Source organism: Protopterus annectens, chromosome 6.part0 (genome assembly GCF_019279795.1).
Source record: "Protopterus annectens isolate FY-2018-M chromosome 6.part0, PAN1.0, whole genome shotgun sequence".
NCBI lineage: Eukaryota > Metazoa > Chordata > Ceratodontiformes > Protopteridae > Protopterus > Protopterus annectens.
The window spans coordinates 6,220,997-6,234,170 of NC_056737.1; the positions used below are offsets into that span (position 1 = coordinate 6,220,997).

The 13,174-nt window shown below is 40.5% G+C and overlaps 1 protein-coding gene across 1 annotated transcript in view; it reads left to right on the forward strand.

Moving 5' to 3' along the window:
* The window catches only part of SART1 (spliceosome associated factor 1, recruiter of U4/U6.U5 tri-snRNP), a 1,154,259-nt gene that overhangs the window by 626,307 nt on the left and 514,778 nt on the right, over positions 1-13,174 (forward strand). Inside the window, exon 10 of the mRNA XM_044073787.1 lies at positions 9,160-9,281. Coding sequence (XP_043929722.1) covers positions 9,160-9,281 — 122 coding nt within the window. The remainder of the gene's footprint in view (positions 1-9,159; positions 9,282-13,174) is intronic.

A 13,174-nucleotide genomic window follows, 5' to 3' on the forward strand; every position in this document is an offset into this window, starting at 1 on the left:
AGGATATAACCCGACTGTGACTTTGTCTGGGAAGGATATAACCCGACTGTGACTTTGTCTGGGAGGGATATAACCTGAATGTGACTTTGTCTGGGAGGGATATAACCTGAATGTGACTTTGTCTGGGAGGGATATAACCTGAATGTGACTTTGTCTGGGAGGGTTATAACCTGAATGTGACTTTGTCTGGGAAGGATATAACCTGAATGTGACACAAGCAAACTGATATTTTGTATGATCCAGTCCATTCAAAAGCAGGACTGCCACTGCAGGCAGTCTTGCTTTGGCACATTGAGGCCTTTTTCCATGTCTCAAGCTCTTCCCCTTGTTCCCACAATACACCATGCTTCACAGTCCTCCTCAGATCTTGTTTTCTGATAAATCACATTGCAAGTTGAACCAAAGACTCAAATGTTTCTTGATATGCAGATATGTTTTGTAGAATGTTAAATACGCCTTTTTCTTTTTATTTGTATTTCCTTAAATAACTAGTTTACTTCAGGCCTCAAAACAAGCTGTTTCTTTTTCTAACTTTAGTATCTTTGGTGACTCTTTTGCTTAAAGTGCTTTGTTTTTCTAGCAGCTGCAGATAGTGCTGGCTATGTCCGAAACTGAACAGTGCGTTGCTGATTTTTTATTTTTTTTGGTCAGTGCTTGTTTGAACTGTGTGGGTAAGGACTTTGGCTTTAGAAACTGCAGTGTGTGGCTACAGGATCCCCTCCCAAGATACACACTATCTCTGAGGGTGGTTCATTTAGATGCAGAATGTGATGTTTGTAAGAATTTTGGTCATTGTACCTTTCTGTAGCATAGTAATAAGCTGATTCTCAAAGGTGTTCTGCCCTCTGAAGGTAGAAGAGATGAGAAAAAAAATATGAGAGGGAAAGAGTAGTGGTAGTAGTTACAAAGGGAGACAAAAGTGACCAGACTCTCTTCACCAGAGGTAGACTCCATGAATACTACTGCTCAGCCATTGCTCTTAACTGCAAGTAAAACTGTCACAGTGCTCATTATGAAATGACAATAGCAGCGCCTTTATATTAGTGAGTACTCCCTTCAGTGTGGCCCTTGGAGAAAGAAGTTTTTGTAAAATTGTTCTGCCAAGTAGAACAGCTTTCCACAGGAAATATGACAAACTATTGATTGCAAGGCTTTTAGATGCAAACAATATGACTGCCTAAAGAAATGGAGTCACCTGTAATCTCTACAGAGAATAGTCTTACAACACACCCTCCTCCCAGCACCATCTAATAATGTGTCTTCCCATGTAAAATAGGCCCCAAAGATCAAACTGATGACATCAACTAAAATCTCTACACACCTGCTAAACTACCCCTAGATCCTTTCTCTCATTTCTCTTGCCTGTCTGTCATCATCCTTTATCTTCCCTGTACTTGTTTCTCATCACATACTCCTACAGTTCTTACAACTTATTTCTTTCTCTCTCTGTCCTTATGACTAATACCCTAGGACTGTTTCTCTGGCATATAGTGTAGTCATGACCCATTACAAGAGTGTCATAGTTCTGCCATATACAGATATGTGCTTAGTTAATATTCTGTGTGTAATTCCACATGCATTATGGTGCTCGGTTTGCCTTTGGTTATATAATGGGAATATGTTCCATCTCGAGATGCAGAACATTGTACATAGCATGTAAGTTTACTTTCCAAGTATTCTTTATGTTGAAATTTGGTTATATTTTTATCTGTGCTTTTGTCATTGTTAAGTACATTTTCTATTGAAGCTGCTTATTTACACTCTGTTGTGTTTCTGGCTTTTGTTCTTAAATGTATTTCATGTGCTTTGTACTATATTGTTTTGTGCTTCAACACCAGGGTCATGGCTGAATTGGGTTTGTGGACCCAGCCCAACCAGATGGATAACAAACAGAAATAAATAAAACTAGGAATATTTCTGAATTATCAGAAGTCCAGCCCTCATCTTTTCCCAGTTGAAGTATTTCCTGAGTCTTATCCTAGACTCCAAGATATGCATCCTGTTTTTCCCACTAGAGGTGATTATACTACTGTGCCTTTTCTTCCAAACTGCCAGACAGGTGTGCTTGATAGCAAGGACCCCCTTGAGTGTTGCATTGAGGAAGCTTCATCTTGATAACTGAGAAATCTTGGGAACCAGTACCTCCACTGTCTTGAGAAAGTGATCCCACTCCTTTATTTGTTCATGCTTGTTAACTGGGATAGACCATTGATCCACATGACCCTTTTCAGACTCAACCTAGAAGAAATATCTGGTTAAGTGACTTGCTCAGAATCAGACAAAGGGGAATTTGATGCTGAGGGAATTAAATCATAGATTATAGGAAGCAGCTTATTAATGATTCACATCATTAATTCTGTATTTTGGCAGACATCCATAACATCCATGTACATCCCCACTCCATTCACAAATAACTAAGGTGAAGGGGCAGCTGTGGTGATGCCTAAAATAGGAATGCCATTTGTAGAGGCAACAAAAATCAGATCTTTAACTCGGGCACCTTAGACTTGGCTTTGTGGAGCACACTTCAATTCACTAAGAGTCCAAGACACCTGGAACAGTAGGCACCAAGCCAGGTATGGCAGTATAAAGGAGAAGATAGACATTCTTTATGTTCTTCAGATGTTAAGACCTGTCTTCACACTCAGGAGTCCTTATCAAGGGCTCTCTTAATACCATGTCTGTGAGGTATTTCAGCAAAAAGTGGCAGACATTCTTATTCCTCTGTAAAGGCTAGCCATGATCACATGGAATCTTGCATCAAATTAGAACCTCACTTCCATGCCTGTTGCATCTTGTTGGTGCAGAGTGCCATGGTAAATCACTTGAACACATCTTCACCCAGCACCCACCAATAGAATTTGAATGCAACCGTTTTTCATGAGCTTATCTTTCTTTGGGGTACCCCAGAGATGGACTTGTTTACCTTCTTACAGAATCATCAGATACCAAAGTTCTGCTCAAAACAACCCTACAGTAGAAGCTTTGGATGCATTTTCTGTCCATTGGAACAGAGCTATTCGGTATGCATTTCTTTACTTGCATGCAGTACCCAAATTACTGTGAAAGGCCTTTTTGATTATGGTCGCACTTGTGGCAAAGACAACATTGCTTTTCAGTGCTAAACAAACTGAACAAAAGGTGTCCGTGAATATTCCCCATCCTTATGCAGCTTCTGTCTCAGCAGCTGTAGACTTTTGTGCACCCATACTTAAAAGACTTCAGCCTTGCTGTCTGGAGTATATAACTTTAAACCCTGCATTGGGACTCCTTTCCACTTGAGATCTTGATGATTATTAATGAGACAAAAAGCAGGAGGAAATCTTACCGGCAAAGCAGGCTGAATTTTCACTCTGATGCAGAGAAACTGACATTTGAACCACAGCTGCATGTATTCAACAAGCCCTCATTTATCAGTCAACTTTGTTTTGCGAAGGTATTTGTCATCCCTCGGTCAAAGTGGACATTTCAACCATTTCAGCTTGCTACCCTTAGAACAGTTTTTAACAGGTTTCCACCTCTTTGTCAAGCAGTTCTTGAAGGAAGTAACTTATCTGAGGCCCCCAGGAAACTGCTAGTTCTTCTTTTAGACATGAACTTTGTTTTAGAAAAACTAACCTTTACTTCCTTTGAACCAGCAGAGTCAGATCCTGTGATGTTTCCATCCTGGAAAATCCTGTTCTTTGTGGCTGTTATTTCAGCTTGAAGTGTATTAGAATTGCTGACTTGATGTGCAGAGTGGCCTGCAGTGTTTTCTGTAATGACAGGGTGACTATTTGGACTATTCCCTTATTCTATTACCAGAGGTAGTACTGAATCAGTTCATCCAGCTACCAATATTGTTCTCATATTTGTAGAGCAAAGGATGATGGCTGTTGCACCTCTTGGATGCGCACAGGCAACAAAGATATCACCTGGACAGGATTAAGGATTTCAGGTAAAAAGATCGGCTCTCTGTATCCTTCATGCCAGGTAATTAAGTTGTACTATTGTCCAAGCACCCCCTGTCAAAATGGTACGTTGGCTGCATTGCCATATCAAAGCACTGTAATGGATGGCAGCCTTAGAAATGTCTTGGCACAAAGTATTTTTGAGGCAGTTATATTAACAGCCATGTATACTTACTTTTTCTAGACATCACAAGCCAGACTTCCTTTCTCAGAGCAGAATGAGTTTATCATTGCTGTTGTGTAGTATTTGTGTTCCCGCTCCTTAATTCTGTGGACAGTGCTCTTACCGTTGCTATTCTTCCCACGTGTTCTGATTGAGACTGCAGTAGAGATGCAAACAATGTGCATAGTACAGTTATGTGAGCGTACTACCATATCTGTTGATGTTCAAGCAGGAGTGGTAGGATCACTATTGCAGTAAGAGACTCCCTCACTCCCCTCGTCTAGCCCTGTTTTCTTTAGGCAGGGATTCCATTCAATTTTTCTTGCCTCTAGAGCCTAGCTTCATGTCTTATGATTACAATGACATATCTTCCACTATGTCCAAATCCTTTGCTAAAGTCGCCATTTCTTTCACTGTCCCAGTAAGTGACAGCGCAGTTGCAAGGGAGCAGTTTCATTTTTCCAGCTCAGTGACCAAGCCCAAATCATAACCTATTTTTTCCATCTTTCATGTGCCTCATTTTCATCAAGCACAAATGGGATTCTGTAGTTAATAGTGTAAAGCATAAACAAACTAGTGCCGAAGACGTGTGGGATTTATTATTTGAGCTACACAGGCAGCATCACAGAGGAACGCATACACAGTCCAAAGTTCATATTGCTGTAGAAATGCATTTATTACCATGAAGCAGATGCTGCTCATAAAGTACATGGTACAATAAATGTCTACTGCTATAAAGTCTCAAACAAAGTAATTGCAAAGTTAAATAGCCATCATCTCTTTTGATAAGATATTGGAGCGTCACACTTTCTTTTATAGGGAACCATTTTTTGACATTTCTTTTATACTTTTTATTTTATCCCTTTTGTTAACTGGGTAAGTGGACCTGTTACACATGACCCTTTTCAGCCTCAACCCAGGCCACAATATGAAAATACAGTTGTAAGCAAAACAAATGTAGAAATATTTACAGTGTATTACAAACATTTACAGTTTTGCAGATGTGTATGCCTGTATTTTCAAGTATTTACAGTTTTGAAAACTTGTATAGCCATTGGCAGAAGTTAAGTAACACGGAGATTAAATACAGTGAATGTGCATTGTCATAGGTATGAGAAGCAGTAGTTATGCAGATGTCAGCAGTATTTGAAATATGATTGCTCAGTGAGGTTAATGTAATAGTTCAAGTAAGAGTATCAGCAGACAGGGAATGGAATAGAAGTATTTTAGGCAGGTAGAGGTATGTTTGGTCTTTCATAGGGCTGCGTCTCAGAAATTGTCAGAATCTTTCTTCAATTAATTCTTTTTGAGGCAGAAACCAGAGGGAGAAGTCTTTCAGGCCTTCAAAGTGTACCAGCCTTTGTTCTTTTTGAACAGAATGAGTTCAGGAAGAACTTCACAGTTGTGTGCCTCTTGTGCTTGAGGAAAAGGGGCTGATTTTTGCTAAACAAACCCTACCTTGAAGATTGCTATCTGTATCATATGTTATCAGAAGATGAGCTCTTATTGGAAAAAGCTGTTGCGAAATGCCAGCCCAGCAGACACATGGCTACTTCTGGTGTACTTTTTTTCCTTAAGTATGTTAGTTGTCATTTTCTACCTTCAACAAGCATTATCCCTTTCCACTTCATTGTTAGAGAATTCTGTCTTTTCATCCTGTTGAATTTTGACCCTTCCCTGGCTATGCCCCCTAAGGAGGTTCTTTCATGTGGTTTGGAATTCTTTCAAATACTGAATACTGTTATCAGTATGAGATAAAACAGTTATGTACTCTGTTTCAATTTATCTTTGTGAGTTTCATCCACAGTCTACTTATTTTCTCACATTCTCTTTGGACAAACCTTCCATCCAGTTGCTGCTGTTACTGTTGAAGTTCCCTGTAATTTAGTTAAACTTCAGGGATCTGTAATTATAAACTTGTTCTTTGTTTCTAGTCTTAGATTGTGCTTGCTTATAACTAGTGAGGGCAGGAAATAGTTGTACTATAATTGTGGAGCGATTCATATCACAGTATGCACTCCCCCAAGTGTGAGAGCTGAAGAGAAAAAAAAAATAGGAAAGCTGTAGATTACAAAGAGGAAATTCCAACAGTCTACTCTGTGGATGTTTTCACAGGTAGACTGATGTGGTGAATATATATGTATTATGTTTGTTTTCAGATAACATTCTGCTGTGGTTAATACTTGAGATTTCCTGTTCTGATATCCTCATCCAAGCATAGTTCTGAATTTTCTTTTGTTACTCTTCTGTGGATTGCTTCCTACTGGGTAATTTATTGATGGCACACATTGGGCTAGGAGGGTTACTACAGGAAACTATCCCAGTAGAGAGGAAGGAAGGTCCCTATCGGATGGAATGATAACTGTCTCCACCTTGGGGTGTGCTGCTTTTTTAGATCCCTCATTTCCACTAGATTCTCCAGAGAATATTGAAAGGTGAGGAAAGCTCTAACAAAGCCTTCCATTCATCAGGCTTGTTCTGCTAAATGGAAGGGAACTGCCATTTTTGAAGGAGAAATATCCTTTGCAACCCCATTAGTTTAGCCCAGAGATGATCTTGATTTTCAAGTCAGGTCTTAGTTATTCCATGGTTAAGTTATATGTTTCAAGCATGACCCAAACCCGATGAACTTGCTGCATACCCATAAATCAAACGGGATTAGGGCTACATGTTCCAGGGACCTAAATATGGCCTGTGACTTAAATAGGATATGCTGGAGGGGACAGCTTTATCTTCCAGCGACTGCCATGTCTTTGGAACAGGCTACTACTAATTCATGTGAAACAGAGCACCTCTATGACACTGTTCAAGAGGAACTTGGATGAGTGGATGGGGCACTGTAAATTCTTACTGGGCACTATACCCGGTAAATTCTTACCGGGTATAGTGCCCACAGCCCTCCTGGACATGGGCAGTCATCACTAAATGCAGTCTTGGGTACTGACTAGCATTTCTATAGTATTGCATTGGGATGAAATGGCTGGGCTTAAGATGAAGACCGAGTCAGTAGCCTAGTAATCGGCTATGGTCCTATGTTGCTATGTGTACATATATTGCAACCTTGTGGAGGGATGAACTGTTGCTTAGCAGTAGTTGGCTAAGCTATTCCTTAAAATGGCTCTTACATCTTCCACCACCACTAAAGGAGCCTTTATTGTTAATGAGATGTGTTTGCCAGGTTTCCCTCTCTCCCCATTGTGACATACTGGTTGTGCAGGTCTGTAGTTAATTTCTTGAAAGAAGTTATTTTTGTTTGCTTTCATGTCTGCTGACATACTCTTTAAGCAGCTGGCTTTAATTTCAGGAACCCAATTTTGCCATTTACATGGATTGAGTGTACCTTAGGACTAACTGATTTTTTCTTTCAAAAGTATTGTTAAAACTGTCCATAAACCAGTCTTCTTCTCCATGTTTTCTTTTGTTTAGACAGATGGATCCTTTCATACTCTGCTCGTGCACCAGCATCTTATGCTGTACTTGTGTGGGGGGTATAAATTCAGCATGCTGGAACAGTTGGTGTTTTCCTTTGTTTCGGGGGGGGGGTGGCCTTTTAGTGTCTGAACACACCTTTTCTACACTGAGTGCCAATTGCATTGTCTTTTGCCATCTGGTGGCAAATCACCCATTGGAAAATGCTGATGTCAGTCCAGCAGAAGTGTAATTGCTTCTAGTGCATGTCTCAGAAATGTCTGAAATGAGGACATTTGCACCATATCCATTTGGTTGGTTGTTTCCACCTTCATTAAGTGGTAATGGTTGTGCACTGATTCCAGTAGGTGAAATTTCTTTGACTCTTCAGCTTTCCAAACCTTTGCCTTTAGGCATTCCAAACCTTTTCCTTTAGGCATTCCTCCAGCTGTGGTCTTCCCTAAGGTATAGCTTTTCATCATTTGGGACTCTTTAACAGACTCTACCACTTCCAGAAGGCCTCTTAATTCAGTATAAGAGTTATACACTCACCATATCATCTGGTCCATGGAGGCATTTTGCAGTAGTTGCTTATTACCCTCCTGCCATCTCTGAGTTTTGGATGCTGTTTCCATCCTGGAGCTACTAATGGATCTCCCTGTAAGGCAGGTAGTGTATCATTTATTATATTCTTGTGTGTGGTGTTTACTTAGAGGGTGGAGTTCAAAATAAGTGGCATAGGTAATGATGAGTGTGATCTTCCAGCCAAGTGACATTACACCATGTGCATGCTCTTGAATGCGGAAGAAGACAATTAAACACATGATGAGATGGGGATATCAGAAATGGAAATCCCAACATTTACCCATTGCAGAGGTCCTCTTTTCAGAACAGTTGATATGGTAAGTACCTATCTGATTGCTTTTAACATAGAAGTCCTCTCTGCATTAAGTACACTCGCCTACTGTGACCCTAATAATCTTGGATTTGTATGAGTCTGTGTTAGCAGTTTTTTCATATCATAATTTTAATTGCCTTTGTTTACCCTGAGTACTACTGATTGAACCATAGATTTATCCTTAAAAACTGAAGATGCAGGGACCAGCACTGCTTTTTTAGGTGACTTCAGCTCCTGTTTCAGGACAGATGCCAGTGTGAGATCTGCTTTACCTGCATGGACCAGCACCATTTGTATGGAAAACGTATGCTGTCATATGTGAGGATATATGCCAGCATGGGATCTGCCTTTACCTAGACAGGAAGTTGAAACTGATGAGGGGAAATGACTGGGTTGGTGTACTTTGTAGTTACTACTTAAGTTGTAGCTTCCTTGAAGATGTACTGCCATGCTGAAAATTTTCACATAATTTTACTTTATGCTGAATTCTCACCTGACTTGCCTTCTTCCTTTTTAGCAAACTTTTTTATTACACAAAACAGGCACTGTCATGTATGTTGCTGCTGGCTACGTAGGTGTGAAACATTAGCTAATGATAACGTTTCTGTGAAAGTAGAGTGGAATAGGTTTAGTTGTAAAGATCTGTGATGACATTTGATGTAACTAGAGCATAAGAGTTTATTTTTTTTCTGCTCATTACCCACTGGAAGTCATTTTTATTTAGTCATTTTTTTCTTTAGGAAACTACATTTAAGAAGACAAAGAGGAGAGTAAAGAAAATTCGAAAAAAGATACCTAAAGTAAAAGCTGATGACTTGTTAAAATTAGGTGATGCATCTTCTCATGCTGATTATGGATCCAGGTAATGTACCAGCTTTTTCTGTAATTTGGCATTCATGTCATTCTGTAACCCATTTACTGATTTTTCCAGTGGTCTGCCCAAGCTACTAACTTTTTGGCTATGTTTACTTCCTGAATATAAATGCCTTCATATCCAAAATGGATTGAAATTCTAAAGGAGTGTTGCAGGCATGCTATCTAGTCATTTAATTAAGTCCAACCCTTTGTAATATCAAGGACTTCAGCGCACCAGTCCTGTCTGTCCACCACTGCTTCTCTAAGTTCTTGCAATTCCATATTCATTGCTTCAGCTGTATTGTCTGTCCATTTTGGCATTTGATGTCGTCCTCCTCTGTTGTCTTCAGTCTTTCCCAGTATCATTGCCTTATCCAGTGAATCCCGTCTTTGTTTTGTGTCACCAAAGTATTTTTCTTTTTGTTTTGCTATCAGACTTGGCAGTGAGCAGTCTGGATTTATTTATTACCTTAAGTATTGACCTATTTGATTTTGCAATCCATGGAATTCGGAAATGTTTTCTCAAACACAGCAGTTCAAAAGCATTGATTTTGTAGCACACAACCTTATTTATAGTCCATCTCCCACAGCCGTATGTTATTACTGGAAAAGCCATTTATTTAAATATACAGACTTTTGTTGACAGTGAGATGTTTTTTGCCCTTTAATATGGTATTTAAATTTGCCAAACCATTCTCCCAAAGAAACTAGCATCTTTTAAATTCACCTTCTACAGGGACATTTGAGTCAAGGTAAATAAAGTGTGTCACTGCCTCCACTTCTTCATCCATTTGAGAAAAAAGTAATAGGGCTAGATACCTATTCTCATTCTTTAAACTGAGCAGTAAACCAGCTTTTACACTTTCTTCTTCCACACATATCAGCAAGCTGTTCAGCTCCTTCCTTTCTTTCAGCTTTTGGAGTGGTAATGTCTGCATAGATAAGGTGGTTAATATTTCTCCTGATATTGTGCTTCTACACTAAAAGACAGAGAAGCAGCAGCATCTTGAATTTTAATGTCGTCTTTAGTGTTTTTCTTTTATGTTAAAAATAATAATAAAAATATATATCAATTCTATATAGCAGTACATATTGGGCCCAATTTCAAAAGACTTGCTCTGAGTGTAAATGATCACTTACACTGAGAGCAGCTGTTTTGGAATCTAGTCACAGTAGTAAGCCTGTTTTTAGAATAAGAAAACGGTAACCAGCGTGTGCCATGCAGCCAAGGAGAAAACTTGTCAAATGACAAAAGGCTGTTTAGTGAACAGTCGCTAACAACCCTTAATAACACTGTAGACTGTTAGTTAATCACTGAAGTAAATAAGAATGCAGACTCCAGATATCACATAAAAACAGAGACTTTATAAATTCCAAACAAAAAAAAAGAATGGCAGTTACATAAAAATGGTTGTCTTTCCAATGTAGAAATATTTACAGCTTGAGCAAATTGCTATAAACATTATTCCTCTGGTGTTAAAGTTCCCATCACCCAAATGTTAGTGTGGGGGGTTTCCTATAGTTATTTTCTGTTCTTGTAAAATATATCTATATTGGTTGCATGCACCACAATGCTATCCTGGGATTTTCAAATGAAAATATTAAGTTATTCCCAGCCTTGTAGACAAATCTTGGAGTTTCACCAGTGGTTGTAAAAATGTCAGCATAACTCTTGAATATGTTCCATTTTCTAATAAATATATCCTTTATTTCCTTAGTGTAGCTACCAAATGGTAACACCATAGAGTTGGTGTAAATCTTCTCCTGATCATGTGTCTTGGGGCACTACCCCCGTGTCATTACATAGTAGTGGATTGTATTCAGTTCCTTGTCCATTGAGTACTTCCTCACTAATTTCAAATAGTAGATCTTGTGGGTATCCTCTTTCCTTGGAACATAAAAACTAATTTACTTAGTTCCATGTGAAAGCTGACCTTGTTGGAACTCATTCTTTTTTGTGTGCCTAGGGTGACAGCTGTTGAAATCCAAATAATTATTAAAAAATGTGGGATCTGAAGTAGTTAACTTCATTTTATCTGCAACCTGTTGGTATTCGGATCCATAACAGATCCGAGCCGTCAACTTATTTTCTAGCATCTGCTCCCAGCTCCTCCCCCTACCCATAATACACCACCATCGCCTATCTTCCCTCAGATCTTGTTTGCCGCACCATAGTGAGCATCATGGTTTCCTTTGCTCTGAGCTTCAGGGATTGTAAGTGTGTTTATTTCTATATTCTGTGTGAAAGTGGTCGTTAATTTTCCCTTCAGTGTGTGTTAGTGTGTTGTGTTTCCTCTTTAGGGAGTGGCGGTTAGTTTTAGGCTATGGCTGATCAGCCTAAGTCAGTTTTCAAAAAATGCAGAGTGTGTGGCCATAAGCTGTCACCGGCTGATGGTCACACTCTGTGTGTAATCTGTTTGGGAGTGCACCATTTATCCATCCAATGTACAATTTGTGCAGGCTTCAACCAGAGGGCCCTCAGGGATAGGAAGGCCAAATTGGTTGCCAAGGGTCTTCTCCCTGCCTCCATGCTGGATTCTGCCACGGCCTCGGTCTCTGGTACTCCCACCCAACCACCCACTCAGACAGGGACTCAAACTCCCACTCGTGCTGGTGTGAGAGAGGAAAAAGAAAAGGACAGAGAAAGATGCAAGGAAGACAGAGAGGAAGAGGGATAGGCCTTGCAAGAGGTCTCCGGTTAGGGAACCCTTCCCTAGTCCACCATCAAAGACTTTGAGGCCAGCTTCTCCTAGACTCCGTTCACCCAGTTTCTCATCAGAGCCGATGGAATCTTCCAATCCGAGGCCTTCCTCACCCTTGCTTCGCAGACCAGCCAGATCCAAATCTGTCACCTCTTTGCGATCGACTCGGAGCCTATCTGACTTTGACTATGGACAGGGTGATGCGGAGATTCATTCAGACCCAAATACAGATGGGGGTCTTGCCAGGCCCCTCTCCCTCCAGAGGGGGGGACCTGCATGCCATTCTTCCATCCCATTTCTCCTTCCCCGATCCATGCAGCTGCTTCGGGGTTTTTGGATTCGAGACTCTTTGGAGCTGGTAGCTCAGTGCCAACGGTTCCTCCAACCTCGACTCCAGCTGTTACCTTGAGATGTTCTTCGTGTTTCACTGTTGCAGTCATTGAATTTGGGTAATCTGCTGACAGGTTGCCTCAGTTGGCCTGCATTCCAAAGTCTTGGGTCCTGCGTCGGTTGCTGTCTTCTCTTCCATGACGTCTGGTCATCAGGGGTATAAAACATGCAGCCGACGCCATTTTCTTTAGTCTTTTTCTTGCTGTGTGGTGCCCAAAGCAGAAGCATTTCACAAGTGCCGGTCGGCTGACTACTGAAATATTAGAGTTTGAGTTTCAGAACCAAAGTCTTCACTAAGCTAATTACCCCATTGGGGAAACTTTTTTCTTGCTTTGTACCGATGTCAGAAAAAGTTAATAATTGTATTACTTGTGGGAAGCAAATACCTCATAAGGACTTCCATTCTTATTGTATTCCTTGCCTAGGCCATGATCACGACATTGCTAATTGCAGGTCTTGTGCTAAATTTAACCAGCGCACTATTAAGCGTCGGTACGATTTTGCATTTCATTACTTTGGCCGAAGATTTAATTACACAATGTCATCGGATAGCCATCCGACTACCGCAATTCACAAGAAATGCAAGGAAAAGGACAGGCATCCGAGGTCCAAAACTGACAACGAGGCTTCTTCTAAGCCAGTCGCCGGTTCTCTGGTTCTCAGTGAGACGCTTTCACAACCCCTGACGCCCACTACCTCAGAGCTGCAGGCCGCTTTCAACTCCCACGTGGAGCAGACTAGGCCGCTGGAAACTCAAGGTATTGGATACTTGGAAAATATTCCCTCAGATGGGTCCGGAACCGCTAAG